Source organism: Chrysochloris asiatica, unplaced genomic scaffold, assembly GCF_000296735.1.
Source record: "Chrysochloris asiatica unplaced genomic scaffold, ChrAsi1.0 scaffold00144, whole genome shotgun sequence".
NCBI classification, from domain to species: Eukaryota; Metazoa; Chordata; class Mammalia; order Afrosoricida; family Chrysochloridae; genus Chrysochloris; species Chrysochloris asiatica.
In genome coordinates, this window is record NW_006408662.1 from 6762220 (window position 1) to 6786305 (window position 24086).

General features: G+C 43.3%; 1 protein-coding gene across 1 annotated transcript; it reads right to left on the minus strand.

The window, feature by feature from the left end:
• Nucleotides 1–339: 339 nt before the first annotated feature.
• Nucleotides 340–14867, minus strand: IRF4 (interferon regulatory factor 4). The gene is made up of 8 exons (XM_006870568.1): nt 14652–14867; nt 13255–13441; nt 12256–12344; nt 11403–11544; nt 9322–9429; nt 6517–6870; nt 2629–2741; nt 340–483 (listed from the first exon to the last, which is right to left on the minus strand). Exons 1-8 carry the CDS (start codon nt 14865–14867, stop codon nt 340–342), a joined length of 1353 nt encoding a protein of 450 aa, XP_006870630.1.
• Between the last annotated feature and the right edge of the window lie 9219 nt (nt 14868–24086).

Here is a 24086-nt window from a genome sequence, read left to right on the forward strand (position 1 = left end):
TAATCAACAAATTATGGAGTGCACAGAAGTAAATGTAAACACAGGATCTGGTCGGTGTTCACAGTTATCACTGATGATGGGTATCTACAGAAGACGGACACCATCCAGATGTCAGAGTTGGAAGACTACCACTCCTTCTGGAATCATAAGCCCATTGTGAATCAGACACATCTGAGTTTCTAGACATATTCTTGCTGAGATTCTCTTCAACTGCTGACCTGAAGCCCCCATTTCCAAGTTTCTCAAAAGAAAAAATATGTGTGTGTTCACACCAATCATCTGTTCTTGCCATAAGTCAGATATTTACAATGAGGCAAAAATCACTTGTCTTGAAATGCTTCATTCTTGAATGGAGGAGTGACGAATGGATCTGTGATAATCCTCTGGACTGGTGATGTGTTCAGGTAAGTCATAGCTCCTGAGTAGATGTCCACTGTTTTGCTGAGCAAAATAAAATAGCTGCCTGGCTAGTAGAGGTTCAACCTTTAATAAGAGATTTAAAAGGACATTACTGAGATATTCTTTTTAACTTCCTGCAATTAGCCTATCAACTGAATAACTCTCAATACCTAAGGGCACAGTAAAGATAAGTCCAAAGCTTAAAGTTATAGCACATCAGAGCACTTCATATTTGGATCCAACTGAAGAACTGAAAAATTTTTTTTAGTTCCCATATACAGCAATCTATAAACAATATATTTCATTTGAGGTTAAAATAAAGATGATGCTTTTAAATTAGCTATCATTTGAAATTTACATTTAATTAAGATCGAATCAAATCAAGTAAAATGATCAAATAAAAAGGTAGGCTGAGGTAAACTTCAGAGTGGTTTTGGCCAGTTAATATGCTTTTTCACAACTACAGTTTGATAAGGATATGGGTTCATCTTGAACACTTAAGATTCCTAGAGGAACCAGATGATCTACATTTCTAAACCAAAGCTAGAATCGAAATGACAGGACAATTAAACTGCTATTGTGGGAACAGAGACAATAATTAACCCCAACTTTATCTAGTCTGGTTATCAGTGTTGACCACATTCACCAGAAAATCAATTACCATCTAGCTTTTCCTGAATTCACAGTATCTAAGAAAACTAAAGGTTAAAACTAAAAGTCAATCGATTATGCTGTTGATGTGTTTGTGATGTTGAACCTTTAAGCATCACTCATATTTAAGGCATTCTCTTAACATTTTAGGTACCCGAAATGACTTAAATCCCAATGAAAATGAGTCAGACTCATTTTCAAGGGAGCCTAGTCTGGGGAACCTATTCTTGTCTTAGAAGAAAGCTACTGCATCCCAAAATAACCTTAAAATCTGCTTGATGCAAGAATTTATCACCAACGTCTTAAATCCTACTTATCACCTTCAAGTTGATTTAGTCACTTCTCAATCCCTCCTTGTTAACAACTAGACATACTGGAGGGAGTCCTCGTGGGGTGATTTAGGATAAGTACTGGACCAAAAGGTCAGTTTGAATCGCTAGGTAAGTGGTTCAAACTCACCAGCCACTCCTAGGAAACCCTATATAGGATGGCTATGAGTCAGAACAGCCTCAACGACACTTAACAACAGAAACACAGAAGAGGAATCATAAGAAAACTCTAAAGTCTATGAGATTATATATTTCTCTGTTTCTTGGTTGGTTTTCTTTTTGTACAATCAAGATGTGGAAGAGGTTGTGTGTTCAGGAATAGAGAGTGTTTGATTTTAGCTCTCAAGAAGAACTGTTCTTGGCTAAAATTTGAGCTGAATTTTGACACTATCTATTGTAATTTTTCTCCCTACAGCTGCTCACTACCTGGGCCCATTAACTCTTAAAGTGTATTTAAGTATCAATGTAAAGTTTTAAAATCCAGAAATCTTAAGTATTCAAGATTATTTTCTACAGTTCATTAATGATAAATGTTATTTACATAAACCTCTTTTCTCTCATAAGAAAAAAAAGTGTTTATTTGCCATAGTTGAACTCATCTCAAATAATTTTAGCAAACATTATGGTGGTTTGATAGTTGTGGCAGTTCAAACCCACCAGCTGCTCCTTGGAAACCCTATACAGGGTTGCTTTGAGTCGGAACTGACTCAACAGCGCTTAACAACAAACAGCAACATTAATTTCTTAAAAATTCAGAAAGAAAAGAGGAGTTGGGAAATGGATGAGACATACAAAATACACAAGTCCCGAAATGGGAAAGTTTCTTCATCAAATCAAAGTCAGTTATGAATTGGAGTTGATTTTGTGACTATGGGTTTAGTTTTTGTTGTTCATTCAGCCACATTTTAAAAGCAATATGCAACCTGAAGACATTCAAAGGAACAATTTTAGCATCAATCCTTTTAAATTCCTGTACAATGGTAACATGGCAACACCCTTAAGAGGACAGGGCAATGGGAACCAGCAGTTCTCAGTCCCGCCCAGGTCCTGTGAGTGGCTCAGGGCAGGGAAGGGGTATTCTCTGTGCTGAGTTCCTGTGCACTATCTGCCCTACCATGCTTTCTCTTACCCTATTTTACGGGGTTAAGTTGATTCCCCACACCACTTGACATTTAATTTTCACCCAGGACTTCTCTCAGTGGGATTTTCCCTTAGCTAAGAAGTAACCTGAACCTTAAGGGACACTCACGTGAGCAGTGATAAGCTTCCTCTGCCTCTGAGGGTCTGGGAACTCTTCGCCAAAGCACAGAGTCACCTGGAACCTTGGGAGGGAGCGTCCATGAAGAGCAAATGCTTGTAGCTCTGAGGAAATGCGTAAGAAAAGAACCAAGCTCAGAAACCGTACAACGTTAAACATACCAGATAATAGCAAAAAATAAAAATAAAAAACCCAAGAGCTTAATGTGGATTCTGACAACAAAAAGGGTCATACGGTATGCACTTTTTATTTCCCTTACAGTGTGCTCTAAAACTGTATGTACAGGTTCATATGTTTCATTTGACTCTCAACAGTTAAGGTGACCGAAAGATTAAAAAAATACTGCTTTGCAGCATTAGACCTCCGAGGATGAAAAAGATGGCAGAAATAAGAAAAAGAAGACTAAATGTAGCCATGTTAAGGGAAAAGTACATTTATAGAAAGAAAGAAAAAAAACCTCATTTAGATAAAAATCAGAATTTTCTGATCTGTCTCAGGATTCTTTTCAAATCTCATCCAAAGCCACTGAACTGACACAAGCCAGATTCCAGGCTTATGTGCTACACCTGACATCTGTAATACCATAGAGAATGTCCTAGAGAAACCTACTAAGTACACACCGTTATTCACAGCTGTGTCCCCCACAGGGCACCAGCCCACACTCTTTAATTCTAAATGGACTTTTCACCCATCATCTGGGATGGGAGGATGATTTGAGAAGAGAAAGACAGTGAACAGGAACAGCCAGCACCTCCTCTTTGGAGTCATATAACAGAGGCAGGAACACTATTGGGGAGGCAGGAGCTATGATGCTGATCTAGATTCCCCTCACCCACATTCGAGATGACGCCTATGCCTCTAGCTGTCCCTGCTGTTTATGTAGTCTAAAATATCATGTCCCCAAAGAAATAGGCGCTGGAGCTCCTGTAAACAGCAGTGTGACGCATCTGATAAAGATCAGATACACACTCTCCGGCAACGCCTTTTGGGGCTGTCCCTAGTCGTCTGCAAATCCTGAATGGGTAGATATCAAAGGTTTCCACCGTCTTCTCCAACTGAAGAAACAATTCTAGCTAATTCACTTGAGTATTTGACTTCCTGCTCATTTCTTCCAGAATTGAAATCAAACAACAACGTGGTTAGAAGACGTAAAAAGCATCCACACTACCGTGATACCGTGAGACCACATTCCCACAAGTGGATCAGAGTGGAGAGTAGGAAAGTTCACTGGGAGTTCTTAAGTACCCAAAAGCTGCCCTGAACAGCTGGACTCTTCATATATTCACAGGGTCACCCTTGAGCCTCAATGAATATTTTGAGGTAAAGTTTGCAGAGAGAGGAAAAGAACACATCTCTTGCCCAAAGATAAATGCTAAAGTTCAGGCAAGTGACTCAAAAACCAAGGACCCTCACAAGTTGGTTCCCTGTCCTTCTCCCATCTGCTGGCACCATCTCTCTCAAGTCATGTGGCTGTGACTCAAAGGTACCTGCTACCTAAAGAAGCTCTGGTAGCACAGTGGTTACGAGTCAGCCTGCCAACCTCAAAGTCAGCAGTTCGAAACTACCAGCAGTTCTGCAGGAGAAAGATGTGTTCTGCTCCCGTAAAGATTTACAGCCTCAGTAACCCTGTGCAGGGTCACTATGAGTCGGAACCAACTCCACAATACTTAACAACAACAACCTACAGTTAGAATGGGGGAGATCAGAATACATTACATGTGAATAATGAGAGAGAACTCCATTTATAATACTGAAAACACTCATTTTCCTGGAATGCTGCCACTAAAGCCCTGAGTTACTAGACACAGAAATCATCCATGTACAACCACTTTCCATGTGGCGTGAGACCTTCCTGGCTCCACAGGCTAATCCAAGAAATACAAATGGCACTCACGAGTCCTCAGGCTTTCCCAAACTCCTCCCTGACACAAGCCCCAAGCCCACCCAGAGCAAAGGGATGTTCCTAGCAGATGCTCGCAATGCCCCATTGTAGGGTGAGGAGCTCTAGGGACCTAGCCCCCTTCACTATGGAGCTGCCATAGGAAACCAGATTCCTTCCCTCTCTTTCTAACATCTCAGGACATGTGTTTGGGTCATCAAAAGAGGATTGGATGAGCATTAGCAAATATGGGGAATCAAAGCCTAAAAGATTGAACACATGCTAATAGTGTCAGAGCACAGAGATGCTTCATGGTCCTGTTGTAAACAAATTAAACCCAGAAATGCTTTGGACGAAAGGGACGGGTCTGGGGAAACAAAGGTGGTGGGCGTGTCTAAAGAAGGGACACCTAGGAGGAGGCAGAGGAAGAAGAACTAGAGGCTGGCTTATGGGATTGCCTTTTCACCTCTAAAGATGGCTCTGGTAGCTAGAGCACTAGCTCAATCCTCTGCATTAAGCTTCAGAAATGACACATCTGGTGTCTTTACAAAAATCAGCTCGGCTAATTTAACTGTCATGAAATCAACCTAGGAAAACAAAACGTATTGGTTCTGAAAACTATTATTGCTTGTTGTTGTTGAGTTGGATTGAGTGCTGTTGAGTTGGGTCCAACTCATAGAGACCCTGTATAGGATTTCTGAGGAGTGGCTAGTGGGTTTGAACCACTGATCTTGTGATTCAAACTGACCTTGTGGTCCAGTACGTTATCCTACGGTGCCACCCCAGGAAAATATGATTAGAAACAGTTATGCCACACAGACACCTCAAAGCATCATTTCCCCTTTGCAAAATCAGTTCGACACACTGTATCTTTGCTTCCATATGAAAGAATGATACATCTCATAACAAAGATATTTATAATATACCTCTAACCTTTACTATTTTTCTAGGAGTCTAAAAATATCTTAAACATCAGCAGATATGCTTTCTGAGGTCACACCTCGGATAAAATGGAATCTTATTAATCGGTGTGGCACTGTAGAACAAACAAGGCTGGTTTGAACCGGAGGTCAGCAGTTCAAATTCACCAGCCACTCCTCGAAAATCCTATACAGGGCTGCTATGAGTCGGAACCAACTCAATGGTACTTAAAAACAACAATTTGTTGAAAGGGAGCACAGCAGCTTTGTAGATGAACACTGGACTACGAACCACAAGGTTGGCAGTTTGTCTACCGGCTGCTCCTCAGGAAAAAGATGAGGCTTTCTGCTCCCACAAAGCTTTATAGCCTTGGAAATCCTACACAAGATCACTGAGTCAGACCCAAGTCAAAGGCACTTAATAACAACAATTTGCTGAAAAACAGAATTTGACAAATCATTTTGGAAAGCATCTGGACAATCTATTCTGGATGTCTGTTTCCAGACATGGAGGCAGCTGGTAGGACAACACAGTGGCTAAGAGCTGAGCCAGAAAGAAAACTTGTTGTGGGATCACGACAGAAGCAGGCATGCCTTAACTACCCAGTTTTCCCAAACCACGGTCTTTTTGGTCACTCCACATGCATGCAAAAGCTGGCCAGGGAAAAGGAGAGAGAGATGAATTGATGAGTTTCAGCTATAGTATCTGTGAAGACTCCTGACTAGGCTTGAGGGGTGGCCAGAAGCACTCTCAGAATGCTTCTCATAAGCAAGGGTGGTGAGACTTTGTCTTACTGACTTTGGACTCATCATCAGGAAGGACCAACCACTAGAGAAGGACATTGGGTTTGGTAGCCCGTGAAAAGGAGGGGAAACCTCGAGGATTTGGGTTGATAACAACAGTCACACTGCAGACTCGGATACATCAATAACCATCAAGAGCGCGTAAAGACTGGTCAGCATTTCATTCCTATGTAAGGTTGCCACATGTCAGAGAAGGCTTGGCAGCATCTAGCAACAACAAAAGCAACCATCTTCTCTTTCAGACTGATAAGTGATAGGCTACTGAATTTTATCTACCTGATAAGAACTGCTGAGTATCAAAAAGCTTGCAGGTCTGATCTCTTTCCAGCTTGTTGGGCCGGTCACTACACAGGGCCAGAGGCCCGTCCCAGTAGATCCTGCTCTGGCAAAGTCTTTTGGCATAGAGCCCATCGGTGGCCATCCAGAGAACCACACCCCTCTCCAAGTGGCTCAGCAGTTTCTCGATGTTCTTTCTCTGGCCACTGTCCTCTGGATAGGGAAACAGAACCTGGTCCAAGTTGCTGACATCGTAGGTGTGCCCGTGGGAGATCCTGCACCCCTCAGGGCTCGAGGTGGTCAGCTCTTTCACCAGGATTTCCCGATAGTACAAACAAATGTGGAGCCGGCAGTCTAGAGGGAGAGAGAGAGAAAGAGAGAGAGGTTTCCAAGTTAGTCCTAACAGAAAGAGAAGCCATAAGACCCCTATTAACAATGCTGACTAATGTTACCAAAGTGGACCTTCTGAAACACTAGCATTGTATGCTGTGTCTATGAAGAAATACCAAGTCTCGTGGCCCAATCAGCTGCATGCTACATTCTCCTCTTGGAGATTTACAATGTGAGCGTGTTCAGATGTCACACCATAAGTGGATCTATATAACTTTTTTAACACACTATTTTCCTAATTTATACGGCCATGGATTCTTTTCTTTATTTTTCCATTCTTGGAAAGCATATCTTTCATAAATGTTCTACAAACAATGTTCAATTGGAAACAGAGCGCAGCATTCAAAAAGAGCTCCGTTGGCCATTTAAGATAAGAACTTAATAATTTTTTTGATGATAGTGATGACAACATTAATGTCTAAAATCCTTCACTGCTAAGACATGTAGTACCAAAGAAGAATTCATCCTGAACTACAGCAATCGATTTTAATTTTGGAGGAAGTAAACTCTAAGTATAGTTTCTACTAGCAAAAAATAATGTCAAGCAAACATGTCTAGGCAGTGAAAGTACCCTAAAATATCAATATGGAAAAAATAAAAATGACATATGTGAGCACAATGAAAGCTCTGATAGCTGTGGTGAGAATGTGATGTTTTTATTTTTCACTTTTGTTTTTCTGAGTTTTTAAAAGTAATTTTCTACACTGCCCATACACCATTTTTATAAGAGAATTAATTTTTGTGGGCAGAAATCCATGAGAGAAATACTCAAGAGTGCACACACAGTTCATGTGAAGTCTGTTAAAATCCCACTCTGTGTCTAATTTTGAAAATAACTCTGACACTGGCATTTTCTAACATTTTAAACTAGATGAATTCATTTATAAAACATGTTATTTATTTAAGGAACATCTTTATGATCTCACCTACCCTGAAAGATAGGTTTGCAAAGAGCTTAACTGGATTGCATATAAGCATCATGGGTTCCTAGTAATTGCATGAGACTTAAAAGTACATAGAACTGCAATTCTCAAGATAGATAGTTAATCTGTATTACAAACACAAAACAAAACAAAACCACAAAACCCTCTTATTCCTCAATGGCAGGTTTTGAGACTTAAACAGCCCACACTGTTGTCTCAATTCTCCTCTTGGCTCAGCTGCTGCGAACAAGTTCCTGAGGGCTCAGGTGGCTTTGTGGATGAGGAGGAGGTGTTGACCATTTGAGATGACATTCAGGTTCAGTTTCATTTCATTTAATGTCACCAGAAATCACGAGGTCACATGATATAAATAGCTGTTTATTTCCTACTCTTCAGGCACCCACGCAAGCTCTAGGTGCTCAAGAAAAAGGATTTGAAAGTTTCTAGAAACAAACACAGGCCTCTTCTCAGTCATTCATAAACAGCAGAAAAAGGCAGGGCATCTCAGGTATGACTTTGGAACTGGGAAGTACAATCCTGGCCCTTCTGTGCGTAAGCCAAGTACAGGCAACTCGTGTCTCCCTGAAATCTTAAGGTTTATTTTATGTTTCCTATTACTGATTTTTAAAGAGTGCACGGGCAAGATGAAAATTCAAACTTAACCTTTTCATTTTTAATACAAATCCCATTTAAAAATAGCCTAGAACATTGTCTAATACACTTAATACAGCAAATATGCTGAATAGGCCTTAATGCACTTTTTCCTGGAAGGCAATTGGAAAGCGTCATTAATAGAGCTTCAATGCTCTGTGGTGCAGGGATTCTTTTAGAAATGGAACTTTAACAAAATCAGGTTGAATCCATATTTGTTTACAAGACATATCAAAGTTTAGGGGAAGACCAGATAGTCATTCCTATTAGGCATATGACTGCTACAAAAAGAAAGAACCAGAGGTAATATCTGCAGAAAGGAGAGGAGGAAGGTCTGCTTGTGGCTAAGCCTAGAAGGACGATTAACTTTGAAGATGAGAAACCCAGTGCTTTTCTTAGCAAGTAAACTACACGGTGAGAGTGCTGGCTGAAGAGAAGCCCTCTGCGCACACGGGCTCATTCCTAAATACAGAACCTCGGTGCTTGTATGTTCCTGGGAATTCAGAGCACTGCGATCAATGAATTTAAAGAGAGGTAGCTCAAATAGTGTTTGGAATTGCATCACGGACTGGCTTCTGACTGGAGTGTGTTGTCACAATGCTTCAGTGAGTGTACTTCCTCTATGCCAACAGGCATGAAAGCAAGCACCCGCTGCCTGGTGTCATTGTGCCCAGGGACACCCTGCCAGGCACACCCGAAGACCCCCATGGGGTTGAAGGCACCCACTGTCCGGCGTCACTTTGCTCAAGGACACCCTGCCAAACTTGACTGACGATGCCCGATGGGCAAAGGACACAGGTTTCCTCCTGTAGTGTGTGTGGTCTCAGGGTAGGACACTCACCTGAGAGCGCCAAGGCTTCCGCAGACCTTATGCTTGGCTCTATGGGAATTCCAGGGGCCGGGGACTCAGGTGGGGCACAAGCATAAAAGGTTCCTGTTACCTGGCAACCTGTATTTGCAAATAAAAATCATATGATATCTTAACGGAGAGCCTACAACATGGGGAGGCTGCCTCACTCTGCATTGATGTGCACACCTAACGTGAGCATATACCTCTGTATGCCCCGTCCATCTACTTGCTCCCAGGGCCTACCACTCTCCTAGACTCTTCAACTGCCAGGCCAGGCTCCATTTCCATTTGGAGAAACCAAGATTGAAGGAGAAGTGAGCTGATTCACAGAATGACTGCTCTGGAAACCAGGCTCAGGGGGGGTAATGTGTCCCTGTCCACAGCATGTTCCATGTGATAATAGAGTCTGAGTTCTACTTAAATAACTTACTCAAAAGGAGCTCTGGTAGTGTAGTGGTTACTAGTTCGAAACTACCAGTGGTTTCGCAGGAGAAAGATGAGGCTTTCTGCTCCCATAAAGATTTACAGCTTTGGAAAGCCTACGCAGGGTCGCTATGAGTTGGACCCAACTCCACAACCACCACCACCACCACCAACTTACTCAAATGTTGTATGTTGCTATATTGAACCCACCTTGTAGGTTATTACTGCTTCTGTTTAAAGATCCCATTTAATGTCTGGGGAACTCCCAGGGTTTCCGAGGAGCAGCTGGTGAGCTTGAACCTCCGACCTTGTGGTTCAAATGGCTTTGCAGTCTGGCGCATTAACCCACAGCGCCACACCAGGGGATCCAACTCAAAGGCAGTGTGTTATTATTGAACCCACCTTGTGAAATGTCTCCACATTTAGTTAATTAGTGTTTCTACTCAGAGATCTCATTTGATGTCTGGGGAACTCCTTATGGGCATGAGATCATAAGAATGACCAAGTGTCTTTGAGTCTCAATACTAGTATTGGGCACCCTGTGGAGACTTATGTTTTATTCTGGTGTTTATTCATTCCCTTCTTATCACCTCTGATGCCAAGAGCAACTACAATGGGCATGTCTTCTTGGTTCAAGAGAAATGTACTTTCTCCCAGCATCCCTACAGAAGTTAGGCTTGGGCATAGCTGTGATGTGCCCAGTTCACAGACAGGCAAATAGAAACAGACTAATGAGAGAACATGGCCCTCAGTCAGCCTCAAGGGGCAATTTAAGAAGGAAGCCAACCCAAAGCTCATGATTAAAATTAGAATTTAAGATTATTCAGGTCAGATAAAGAACGGTAACCTTTAAATAACATTAACAACCAGCTGGGTGTTTCCTGTGTAAAGTGGAAGATTTGGCTTTGGGGTTAAACAACAAAACTTTGCTCACTGCCATCAAGTCAACAGAGACACCAAGGGACAGAGTAGAACTGCTCCCTGGGGTGTCCAGGAATATACATTTTGTGGGAGCAGGCCGCCTCACCTCTCTCCAGCAGAGTGGCTGGTGGGTCAAAACCACTGATCTTGGCTCTTGTGGTTAGCACTCCAATGCATAACCCACAATGCCACCTGGGCTTCTTGCTTTGGGATTAGGAAAGCTGAAATTGCGCCCGAGCCTTGACATTTTGGGCAAATGATTCACATTCTACAAGCTTTGGTCCTCTCCATTAGAAAAAGTGGGGTAACTTTAAGCTTCCTGGGACCATCTCTGTGACATTTATATAAGATTACACACAGGGAAGTGGCTAGCACTTCTCCTGGCACTAAGTCGATGCTCAGCGAACAGTGATTTCCTTCCTCTAAGAACCTTACTGGAGTCCTGGTGTGGAGCTGTGTGATAAGCACTAGATTGCAAGGTCAGTTTGAACCACAAGGTCAGCGGTTTGAACTTACCAGCCACTCCTATACAGGGCCGCTATGAGTTGGAACTGATTTGACAGTACTTAACAACAACAACAACAAGGACCTTACTGTCCCCTCTCTGCCAGGTGAGCTTTCCCCACCTGCCTTTGAGAAGAAGAACAAGCCATGTTATGCCTGGGAAGTCAGATGAGAAGAGACCACAGCTTCGTGGGAGCAGCTGAGGAAACAAAAAAACTCCTTACCATTTTCACAAGTGGGGCCTTGCCAGTGATGACCGCGGGGCCCAAACGTCACAGGACATTGGTAGGGAATTTCTGGGTGTGTCTGATCGGGGACATAGTCCCTCCAGCTTCGGTCATGGGGTGGCATCATATAGTTATGAACCTATAAATGGAACAAGAGGCAGCAGCTAAGATGAAGAACAATCCACTCAGCAACTAGCACTTTGTTGTCACTGGGAAAGGATGAACTTCTTTTATATCCTTCCAAACCCTAAAAGGGAATCTGTTATTTCGCTGGCAGTCAAAATACTGTTATCATTTGAAAAGACTTTAGAGTGAGTTGCTCATCACACTGGGTGGAAATGAGCCATAGGGTAATGGGTATATCTCAAAAAACACAATTGAGACGCTGTTATAAAGTTGTGATTTCTGAAAAGCTTTGTCATATGGTTACATCTGGCGCTAAAAATACTGCAGGAAAAAATGGTCTCCTTTTACCCACCACAGTGAATGAAACAGAGCCGTAATTCATATCAGAACAGTCTGGAGACATCAGCTGCTCTGTGGTTTCACATGAGAAATCACTACTTCCAAAATGTCCACCTTCCAGAAAAGGTCTGTTTCCCAGGAGATTTAAAAACCAATAGAGAAGTGTTTACCAACAGACAGACACACCTGACTGCCCTACTTGAGACTATTTGGATAGTGAGATAGTCATTCAGTGCTCACGCTTTGTGTGTGTGTCTGTTTTACTACATTGTAATAAAAACAAAAACAAACCAAGTATCATGCTGTGTGTATTTGCTCTTCCCCACTGTGGGGCTCACTGGCTGGCTTACCCCCTACCCCAGAAGCACGTTGACATCTGTCATACCTGAGATGGTAGTGAAGGATAGGGAGCTGCCATGGTGTATGAGTGACTCATGGTCATCTGGGGGTCCTCCAGGGTGAGTTGCTTTGCTCCTGAGCAGGCGGGGAAAGGGAAATAGTACAATTTGTGAAAAGGAATTGACATAATTAAAAGTCACATCTTAGAGAAACAAATGCTTGAGAGTTTAATTCCTAGAATGCATAGCCCATTGTTGACAAATGTGGGCTTTCAGCAGTTGCCGTGGGCAAGTATGCCCTTAAAGGAATTCTTTGAGGTCTGAGTTTGCAGTGCAGGTGGAGTATACAAGAAGCCTGCTGTGTGGAGACCTTCAGACCCACATACTCCACCCGTGAGACCTGCCGGAGTCATGGATTTCTGCATGGCTCATGAAGCAGCAGCCTGAGTTATCTGTGTGGCTGGTTTAGAATGTTCTGCACCTGACATACATGTTCAGGATCTTAGAAAGATCCTGATGTGTTCAAGGATCAAAATTCCAAGTCCTCAGTGGTGATTTCACACTCTAATAGTTGACATTTATAGTATAAGTAGTAACAATACAAGGATATATACTCACTTTCTATGCAATGGTTAATCACAAAAGACTGGCAGATAAGCAAAGTTTCCAAAGAGCTTTTCAGTTTTTGTTTGGTAATTTGATCCACATCTTAATAGAATTGACTAAGAGGAAATTGTATACACATGCACGTATACACACACACACAGAGGCAGAGAGACTTTGGAATCCAAGAAATTATCCTATACAAATATCATAAGAACTTCAACTTATGACTCAGAGAAAATGGGCAGTGGGCCTGTAGAGGCTGGGCATGAGGTAGGAAGCTTGCAGAAAGCAAATAATAATAATAATAATAATAATATATATATATATATTTAAAGAAAAAAAAAAAAAGGTGAACCCCTACCTCAGAAAGAAATTAAGGCTTTACAAGGTGCATGCTGCATATATTGTGACCAAAATTCAATTTATTTTGGAAGCCTTACCTTTTTTAGCTCCCTCAGGAACAATTCTGTAGACTTTGTACGGATCTGAAATATCCAGCTGGCTCCTGTCAACCAATTCCTCAAAATCATTGCTTTTGTTCAAAGCACATCTCAAACGTGTTTTCCAGGTAGGTGGGTCTGGCTTATCAATGCCTTCTCGGAACTTTCCTTTAAATAATGCCCAAGCCTGGTGAGAAAGTTTGCAAAGAAAAAGTTCAAATATGGGTCTTTAAAAAAAGAGTCTGGGGATTCTATTTTCTGAAGTAAATAATGGTGCTTAGGTGTTTCAGATTGAAACTGTTTCTCAAAAGTTGGGACAGAAAGACACCAACCAGGTGTCTCCAAGGAATATTAAATGACATTTCACTTGCGACCCTATCATTTTTCAGTGAAAAATCAACGGTGGTTTGAACACTCTCTGGGCATGAAGAAGTGCTTTATAAAAAGTGGAATGAGTTGCTGAGAACACCCAGAATTAGTATGACCCACCATCCAACGGTTTAAATAAATTTGACTGGAGCTAGGGACAGAGATGTGGAGGCGGGCGGCTGCCCACAGAGTCGTCCAGATGGTCAGAGATGCTGAAGTATCTGAGTGCAAATTCCCTGAGGAAGTCCCCTCTTCCCCTACTCTGCCCACAGGTGGCAGGGCCCGAATGCACAGTTCATTAGGCACAGAGACACACAAAGAGGGCAGAACCCAGAATGAGGTCCAAAGAAGAATCCAGAAAGTGGTTCAAACAGAAAGAGAGAAAAATGTCCAGAGAAACTCAGGGGGAGGGTAAAATAAATGAGTCATAGACACAGAGAGCTAGAGCAGGAGAAAAAGAAATGGAAGGACCCAAAGAGAGCTGAAATAGAGAGAAAGAGAGAAAGTGCCCTCGAGAAGAAAAGACTGAGGGAGAAAGAGAGAAAAAAAGTGAAACAGATAAAGACACACAGACACAGTGAAAGGAGACAGACAGACAGACCCATGGTTACTCCCTGAAAGGGAGGTACACACAGATCAATGGAAGGACAGAGAGATCTGAAAAAGTGGAAAGACAAAAACAGTCACAGGAAATAAAGGAACCCAAAGATACACCACCAGGAGTCCTCAGGGGTGAGCCCTCTTTTCGTCCCTTGGGAACCCCTAGAGACCCCAGCTTCTGGAGTGGCTGGATTTCCAGGGAAGTGAGCCTTTGATAATAATCCCCGAGAAGCTACATTCTGGGCTCCATCTCCCAAGGCCTAGGGCATGTCTACCTGAGGCTCCCTGCCAGTACCTCCACCTCACCCCATCTATCCAGCGTGTTCCCCGTCCCTCCCAGGACCTGCCGGTATCCCCATCACCACCACCGCCACCTCCGCTAACCCCTCCCGCTCTGCTCTCAGGCGTAGGCTCCAGGCGCTGGTGACCTTAAAGAGCGCGGCGTCCTCCTCGCGGTTGTAGTCCTGCTTGCCCGCGTGCTTCCAGGGGATGCGGAAGATGCTCTTCTCCTCGTTCTCCCACACCAGCCCGGGATACTTGCCGCTGTCAATCTGATCGATCAGCCACTGGCGGAGTTTCCCGTTGCCACAGCTCACGGAACTCATGCCGAACTCGCTGCCACGGCCGCTGCCCTCTAGGTTCATGCTCCGTCACCGCCGGCTCCGCTGCGCTCTCACCCGGCTGCAGGCGAGAGGAGCTGCCGGGGTCAGCCTCCGCCCCGAGGTCCCGGCGCCCCCCAGGCCAAAGGCAAGCAGCGGACCTGGCACCCTTCACGGACGTAAAGGAAAGTCCCTTGGCCATTGGGTGCGTACCCTCTTCGCGGGAGGGCGCACTTCCTCTGGGGCGCACGGTCCCGCAGCCACCAAGCCCACCCTCCCTCGTGGAGTCACGCACACCGCTGCCTCGAGGCACCCTTGCCACCTGGGGCCACCCGCTAGCGTAGGTGCCTGATGCACACAGCCTGGGCGCACGCAGCACTTGGACACTCACAGTGCGTTTGCACACGCACGTCTCCTTCCCACGCGTCCCTGGGTCCCTGGCCCTCTACCGAGTCATTGGTGAGCCACTGTCCCGGCCCACCCAGTTCCGCAGAGTTCTTACGCGCCTAGGACCTGGCAGTCGGGGCCCGCCTCTGACCCGGCTGCGGGCAGAAGAGCACCCCTTTTCTCTCCCTAGCCTTCTCCTTCTCCTCACGCCCTGCCCGAGAACAGCACTGGCTCCCACCAGCTGGAGAGGATTCGGTGGAGCAGCCTGGGGGGCTGCCCGGGGACCACTCCCCAACCCCAAGAAAGAGGTGCGTGGGAAGGGATCTGGGATCTGAGCCTGCGGGCCAAGGCTCCCACCCCTGAGCATCTACCACACTGTGTCCGTCCTTCCGTCGAGTGGCCCAGCTTCGTCCACTCTGGAGCCCAAAAGTCCCGTTAGCAGCATCTCTCTGCCGTCCCGAGCACGAGCTCCGCACTAGGTGGCGTCCCAAGTGCCCCGAGAAGTCGAGAGTCTCCCCGGACCTGCCGCAGACCCGGCGGGAGTCGGGGACTTCCCGAGTCCGGGATTCCTGGGGGTCCAACTTTCCCCGCGGGATGGGTTCCCGCGCCCCGCTGCAGTCAGAGCCGACCTCGCATCCTGCGGAGACCCGGGACCTTACCTCGCTCCTGGCTTGGAGCTGAGAGTGCTGTCTGGTTTCAAGTTCAAGTGGCGAAACTGTGAGGTTGAGGTGGGAAAGAGGAACTTTATAGCCTTGAAAGCTGCCTGGGGGCGGACCGGGGCGGGGCTGTCCCGCCCGGGGACGCTGAGAGGGGCAGGGCTGGCGCCGGAGGCCAGGCAGCCTTGGGGGGCGGTCCTTTGGTAACCTCGGAAACCCTCTGGGCCCAGGGTTCTGGCACAGGCGGATCGCGGTAGTGTCTTTTCCCGCGAAGAACTCAAGGCAAGGCGAGGCGTGCACCTCTGTTCTCAACCTGCCCGGAAGACCCTTCAACAACTAATCACAGCTCCTGGGACCGAAGCGACGTGAAGAGGGCGGGAAAGGGAGAGAGACAGAGACACAGAGAGAGGCAGTGTGTGTGTGTGTGTGTGGGGGGGGGGGGTAGGTGCAGGAGCGGAAATATGAATCCGAGGGGCTACAGCACTCCGCAAATATGAGAACTAGTCTATATCCAAAGACTGTGTGTGTGTTGGAGACCCTTCAGCGCACCAGACTCAAGTCGGAGGTGTTTAGAAAACATCGCACTCTTTGAAAAGTAAAAAAAGGAAATGGCCCAAATCCCTTGAGTCTATAAACTGTGGTTCAGATACAGTGCCTGCGTGTTTAGAAACGGGCACGTTCTTTTGCAGCTATTAAATTGGTAATCTGAGGTGACACAGACAATATGTAGACTCCTTAAAAGTTTCAGTTATTTCACCATTTAAGAGTTGGGAGGGATCCCAAAGTGTTTAAGTGCTTAAGTATTCCATACCTCTGCAAACTTTCAGTCCACACTATAACAAAAGTTTTAATCTCAACCTTTGAGAAAACAGTTTGTTGTTGGGATATAAATGTCAAAAACAGGAATACTATTTAAGTAGACATAGGATTTTATTTACATAATTTTCTAAGATGTCCTTAATATAAAAATTAACTCCCCATCACCGCCAACTGAACTTTCACTCTGTGATACTCATTTGAGGACCTTGAAAGCAGATGTTGATATGTTCTGAGCATGTTTACTTGACATTTTCAGGTAAACTGTCAGATCTTGGGTTTCTATATGATTTTAGAACACTACCACTTCTGACCAACTGGCAACTTTTGAAAAGCTTTTGATTTCACTTACTTCTCAGTTTTTCTTTTTATCTTAGACTTGTAGAGTGGGCCAATGTCTCTTCCCAAAGACCCTACCTTATGCTAGGCAAGAGACAATGAGATGCATACAAGTGTGCTTTTCCTAAAACCAATAGACCTTCTCAGAAATCAACAGGATGCCATGTTTTCATTACACCCAAGTTAAGTTTTCCATTATCAGAAACTATGAAATAAATAACATGGTTTTGTTCAAAGAAAAGTCTAGCCACAACCTGTTTTTCTTCTTTTCTTTTTCCTTTTGAGGATTCATTCCTTAAACAAATACTTTAGAGAAACCACTACTTGTCAGAAGTGTTCTTGGCACTTGGGGGCACATCAATGAACAGAGCAAAGAGCCTTCCTGCTTCATGTAAAAGGCAAATTCTGCTTTGATAAAATGTTCATACACATACAGAAGGGGATTGCTAAAGCCAGAAACAGTGCATTATAGCACTTCGCACTTTCAGACACATGTGCTCTACTCCCAGTTTAGTCAGCCCTAGTATTTTGCTCAAACAGCCACACCATCACCCTAAGCAGTCATACGAAATTTTCTGAGACTATACAAGTCAATTTCGTCTGAAACGTGGTTGCTAATCTTCAACGCCATCTTCTGGCTTATTCACTTGTCATATTGATCAACTAGAAGAGGTTTTTTTTTTTTTTTTTTTTTCTTTCTTTGCAAGATGAAGTGAATGAAAAGTATAAGATATTTTAACCATTAAGTGCTTTAGTATTCCTGAGGAACTTTGTGGCTTCTTCCCCTTGGGGACTGAAGGAAGTGGCCAGGTAGGTGATACCAGTGGCTCACCAAATACATCTTAGTCATAGTTGAACTAAAAAATGACAAAAAAGGTTTAAAAGTTGAAGTGCTTCCCTATACCCAGACTCTTGAAAAAATAAAAATATTGCTTAGTAAAGACTGTAGGTCTATTTCTCTTCAAATGACAGTTTGTTGAAAAGAGAAAACCAATAGGAGACAAGTCAATTGTCTCCTCCAAACAAAGGCTGATGATCATATTCTGTGACCAACTGTTGAAGTTCTGTGTGTCTGAATGGAGAATTTAAATTCACATTTATCCTAAAGAGACGGTAAGAAAAACTAAACTGACAAATCCAATATTGCAAAACTCAGTCTTTTAAAATGATACATCTATATTCAAGCAAAACACCTTAGAAAATCCATATTTCTTACTGTTAAGTGCAGTTGAGTCAGCTTTGACCCACAGCGACCATGAATAGGATCTGAGGAGCAGCTGGTGAGCTTCAACTGCAGACCTTGTAGTTCAAACCAACCTTCCAGTCCAGTGCATTCACCCACAGCGCCACACCAGAACTCCAGAAAACCCATACTTCACACACAGAAAATAAGTAATTAAAATCTTATTTTCTATGACACTAATTTCTCATGGGCGCAACCATACAGTGACAAAAAACTTCCAGAGGGTCAAGCCAGATTCAGATGAGGACATGTAACGAGGGGTATCATGGCTGACATCAGTTGGATCTTGGCTGAAAGCAGAGAACACCCGAAAGATGTACTTTATTGATGATGCAAAGCCTTTCGATTGTGTGGATCATGATAAACTATGGACAACATTACGGAGAATGGGTATTCTGGAACATTAATTGTGCTCATGAGGAAACTGTACATAGAACAAGAGGCAGTTGTTCAAACAGAACAAGGGAACACCAGATGGCTTAAAATTAGGAAAGGTGTGTGCCAGGGTTGCATTCTTTCACCATACTAATTCAATCTGTATGCTGAGCAAATAATTGGAGAAGGTGGACTGTATGAAGACAAATGTGGCATCCAGACTGGAGGAAGACTCATTAACACCTGAGATATGCAGATGATACATCTTTGCTTGCTGAAAATGAAGAGGAAATTAAAATACTTACTGATGGAGATCAAAGACCACAGCCTTCAGTATGGGTTGCATTTCAATGTAAAGAAAACAAAATCCTCACCACTGGACCAATAAACAACATCCATATAAATGGAGAAAAGATTGAAGTTGTCAAAGACTTCGTTTTTCTCAGATCAACCATCAACACTCATGGAAACAGCAGTCAAGAAATCAAACGACGTATTGCATTAGGCAAATCTGCTGCACAAGCCCTCTATAAAGTGTTGAAGAGCAATGATGTCATTTTGAGGACTAAGATGGGCCTGACCCAAGCCATGGTATTTTCAATAACCTCATATGCATGCGAAAGCTGGACAGTGAATAAGGAAGACCATAGAAGAATTGATGCATTTGAGTTATGGTGTTGGAGGAGAATATTGAAAGTAATATGGACTGGCCAAAAGAACAAAACAATCTGGGTTGGAAGAAGTGCAGCCAGAATGCTCTTTGGGAGCCAGGATGGCCAGACTTCATCTCTCATGCTTTGGACATATTATCAGGAGGGACCAGTCCCTGGATCATGTTTGGTAAAGTGGAGGGTTGGAGAAAAAGAGGAAGACTCCTCAGTGAGATGGATTAGCAAAGTGGCAGCAGCAATGGGCTCAAACATAGCAACAATTGTGAGGTTGGCAAGGGGTCTGGCAGTGTTTCAGTGTGTTTTGCATGGGGTACCTATGAGCAGGTGTGGACTGGATGCACCTAACAACAAATAACAATTTCTCACTAATTTTTAAGGGACAGGAGCTAAAATTTATTAAAAACACGACAATGATATTTTTCGACAAGTTGTACAGGATAATAGTTTTATTTGCTTATAAAAATTAAGAAAATGCTAAAAGTGTTTTGTTGTTTCTATGCAGTTGTTTATTTATGAGATCTGTGTCGTGGAATAGTCTCCAGCTGAAAGTGCACGCATCGGTAGTTACGGTCACTGACCATCAAATCACTGGCAGGGAGGCACTGTTTTTAGTGATTGAACTGAGCGCTCAGCTTTAGCATCAAATCTGTGGGACCTTGGGTGAGTTATATAAGCAGAGTTTTCCCTTCCCTATACAGCTAGGGAAGTGGGGGTCCATGCCTGCTAGGGGTGTACTGATAATGACACAATGCTTCCCACAATGACTGGTACCCAGAGCGGTCAACATATCATGATTCTCATCATATCTTTAGTACTTCAATGATGGGGAAGTGTCACTGACTTTATCTCATTTGACCCATAGACCAAATCTGCCTGGCAGATAGGGTAGGCAGTAGACAACACAATTGTCTAGATAAAGTGTGAGAGAGAATCAGAGCCATTCAATGAGGTTAAAACTGCACGCTCAAAGGCACAGCTCTGACAAAGCTATTTCAAGTTACATACAAGTCATTTGGCTGTGCATTGAGTTGAATATTTCATAATCAACTGCTGAGTGCAGGACTGGCCCTTCAGAGGTGGCCATTTAATTACAGCCCTGACATTCACTGGTTAAGTCAACTTGAGTAGAATTCAGTCTTCCCTCACCTCATTCTCCTCATCTACAAGTGAAGGTTGGGAGCTTCCAACTCTCAATAATTATGTCTTCTCCTTTAGGCTCTAACTTGGAACAAACAATGGTACTCCAGTGGTCTTTTGGGTTCTCATGAATTATGAGTAAGAAAAGATGCCTTTTTTTTTTTTTTTAAACCCACTGACCTAACCACTGATATTTAATTCATTTTGTTTGCACAAATCTATATTCATTTTGAGTACATTAGAGGAAACTGATGGCTGATTCTTAGCTGCTGCCCTCAAATATTTCATTGTCTAAAGAAATGAGCTTCTGAGCTGATTAAATAGGAGAGGTATGAGAGGAGTTGGGATAGAATCTACCAGAAATGAAATGATACTTTTGGTGCTCTACTGCACACCCAGTTTCAAGGAATGGAGTTTAACTTTCATTGTAAAGTTACAAAATCCTCTGCTAATATCCAGTTGCTTTTCATGGAGAGCTGTATTTAATTTCCTAATTTAATTTGCAAAGTACTGAGTGTCTCACATTAAATAACTTTGTCTAATTAAAGTACTAAGTATTCCCAGAATACATCCCAGATACGATGGGTAAATGTGTTTGGCATGTGGGCAGGACATTAATTTTAGGGGGTCAAAGGATGGGATGTATGGATTTAATTGTGTTCCTCCAAAATACATGTTTACATAGCAAAGACAATCCATCTCAACAAAATAATATAATAAAAGTTAGGAGGAACACACACACAAAAATTTCCTCCTAACTTTTATTATATTATTTTCTTGAGATGGATTGTCTTTGCTATGTAAATGAAACATGATTAGTGTACAGTGTGACTTAAATTAATCTCTTTTGAGATATTGTTGTTGTTACGTGCCATTGAGTCATTTCAGACTCATAGCGACCCTGTGTAGGGCTTCCGAGGAACAGCTGGTGAGTTTGAACCACTGATCCTCCGGTTCAAACCAACCTTTCAGTCCAGTGCTTTATCCCATAGCACCACACCAGAAGATTAAATAAGCAGGTGAAAGAAGCAGAGATGGAAGATGAGAGATGTTAAACCACATGAAGGAGCAGAAACCCAGAGACAAAAACCTTCCTGTAGAACCAACAGAGAGTGAAAGCCTCCCATACATCCATCAACCTGAATTCAGACTGCTAGCCTACTAAACTATGAGAAAAGACATTTCTGTTTGTTAAGACAACTTCTATAATAGCTGTATTAGATAACTAAGACATTATTTCAATCAATTATATAATAAAAAAGATCCTGAAGTCAAAACCACTAAGATAATGATGTTAGTCCAGGCCTCATGTTGTGTCATTTGCCTTTGTTTATAAACAACTGTTCCCTTTTTTTCCTCTACCTGTCAGTACTCTAAGAAGTTCCCCTGTAACCTTGTCTTTCTCTCTGACTTTTGCGCTCTCCGCATAGGCAGTAATGTGACTTTTAAATAGGGGCAACTTGATACTGTCAACTTCTTTCACCAAGTCAATGAAAATACAAATGGTTTGCAATAACTTTGGGCAGCTTTCTGAAAACTGAAGCAATAAGTGAAAAGTAAACAGGTTTATCTAATTCTATCTGTTTTTAGTAGTGCAGACTCCTGAAGTTCATCATCTGTTCTTCTGGCTAAATATTTTAAACAATCTGCCATCACACGTTATATATGAAGTATGACTTTTGAGACTTGGGCACTTTGACTGGTAGGATGTATCTTTCAGGAAAGACTGGATTCTGCTGTATTGCTCAGTTTCACAAATCTCAGGGACTTACATCCACACAGGTTTACTTCTTGCCAGCATGAGATATTCATTGCGGATTTTTACCACTCTGGAATCCAAGCTGACAAAGCAACATCTATCTGAAACATTCCTGGTCTACTGGTTGGGAGATAAAATGGTGGTGGTGGTGATGTGCCATGGAGTCAGTTTCAACTCATAGCGACCCTGTACAGGGTTTCTGAGGCTGTAAATCTTTACAGGATCAGAAAGCCTTACCTTTCTACCACAGAACCACTGGTAGTTTCGAACTGCTGACCTTGAGGTTAGCAGCCCAATTTGTAACCACTAAGTACCAGAGCTCCTTGGGAGATAGGATTTTGTTGTTGTCAAGTGCCGTCTAGTCAGTTCCAACCCACAGCGACCCTTTATAGGGTTTCCAAGGAGCATCTGGTGAGCTTGACCTTGCAGTTCAAACGGCTTTGCAATCTGGCGCATTAACCCACAACGCCACACCAGGACTCCTGGGAGATAGGATGTTGTGTTGTTGTTGTTAAATGCCGTCGAGTCGGTTCCGACCCATAGCGACCCTGAATAGGGTTTCCAAGGCTCCAAATCTTTACGGGAGCAGATTGCCTCATCTTTCTCCCGGAGCAGCTAGTAGTTTTGAACTGCTGACCTTCCGGTTCGCAGCCCGATTCGTAACCACGATAGAGGGTGTTAATTTTAGATGTCAATTTAGCTATGGTTTGACACAGTAGTTTGACCAAACACTAGACTACTTCCTGTTCCAAAATATAAAGAATTGTAATCATTGTCCATAATGTCATCTAAGGTGATGTAATAGATCAGTCTGTTCAAAAGAGTTTATTGAGAGTGCTGGTACCGTCACACTATAATTAGACATTTTGGCAGAAATCTTCCATTCCACTCTATTACTAAACTTATGGATGTTGAAGCACAAACCCACAGAAATCTCCAGACTGCCAACTAAGTGCAGATTTTGAACCTACCAGTCCCCTCCCATTGCAATCCTGTTAGCCAGCAGGAGCCTCCAGTCTGCTTCCTGACCTACAGGCGTTGGTTTTCCAGCTCTCAAATCAAGTGAGACAATGTCTTGAAGGAAGTCTTTTCTCTGTATCACTGGTTCTGTGTCTCTGTAGAACCCTGACTATGCCTAACACACAGAATAAGGTAGAAAGGATACTAAAAGAGAAATTGTTAGGCAGTAGCCTGGGCCCGTAGGAGAGAGAACACAGTCCAGGCATCCTAAAACAACTTCACTGCCTTCTGCCACCAAATCAGTTCCAACTCATCACATCAAACAACCAAACGCACTACCAACGAGTTAATTCCAACTCATAGCGACACTACTTAGGATTTCCAAAACTGTAAATCTTTATGGGAGCAGATGGCTTCATCTTTCTCCTGAGTAGAAGTTGGTGGGTTTGAACTGTCAACCTATAGTTAGTAACACAATGCTTAACCCACAATGCCACCAGGGCTCCTTTAGGGAAAGTCAGGGAAGAGGGAATGAGAGATAGAAAGGGGGAAGGAATAAACAAAGGGCTGGTTGAATGTGGTATAACTAGAGAAGACTCAAAGATTACTAGAGAGTTTTCAGGTTCAGGGATTGGGAGAAGCATATTACCAAGAACCTAAAAGTGTGGAGGAGGATTACATGTAGGGAGGGGAATTGTTAAATTAGGATTCTACCAGAGATCTTAAAAAAGTTTGTGGAAAACTTGACTCAAAAACAGTGGAAAATTGGGGAGGAACAAACAAGATGACGGATCGGGTGGACGTATAGCAGAAAGCTCCGCCAACAACAACACAGAATACCCGACCAAGCAGGCTCAGGGGCTGGTCCCAGAACTCTGAACCACATATAAAGGAATACTTAGAAGGTTGGAAGGCTCACAG

Excerpts from the sequence above, each read along its gene's own strand:
- IRF4 (XM_006870568.1), bottom strand. The coding sequence starts at position 14,867 with ATGAACCTAGAGGGCAGCGGCCGTGGCAGCGAGTTCGGCATGAGTTCC. Across the intron at positions 9,430-11,402 it reads AGGCCCCACTTGTGAAAATG|GTTGCCAGGTAACAGGAACC; the intron begins GTAAGGAGTTTT and ends TTGCAAATACAG. Across the intron at positions 2,742-6,516 it reads TACTCAGCAGTTCTTATCAG|AGCTACAAGCATTTGCTCTT; the intron begins GTAGATAAAATT and ends GCATTTCCTCAG.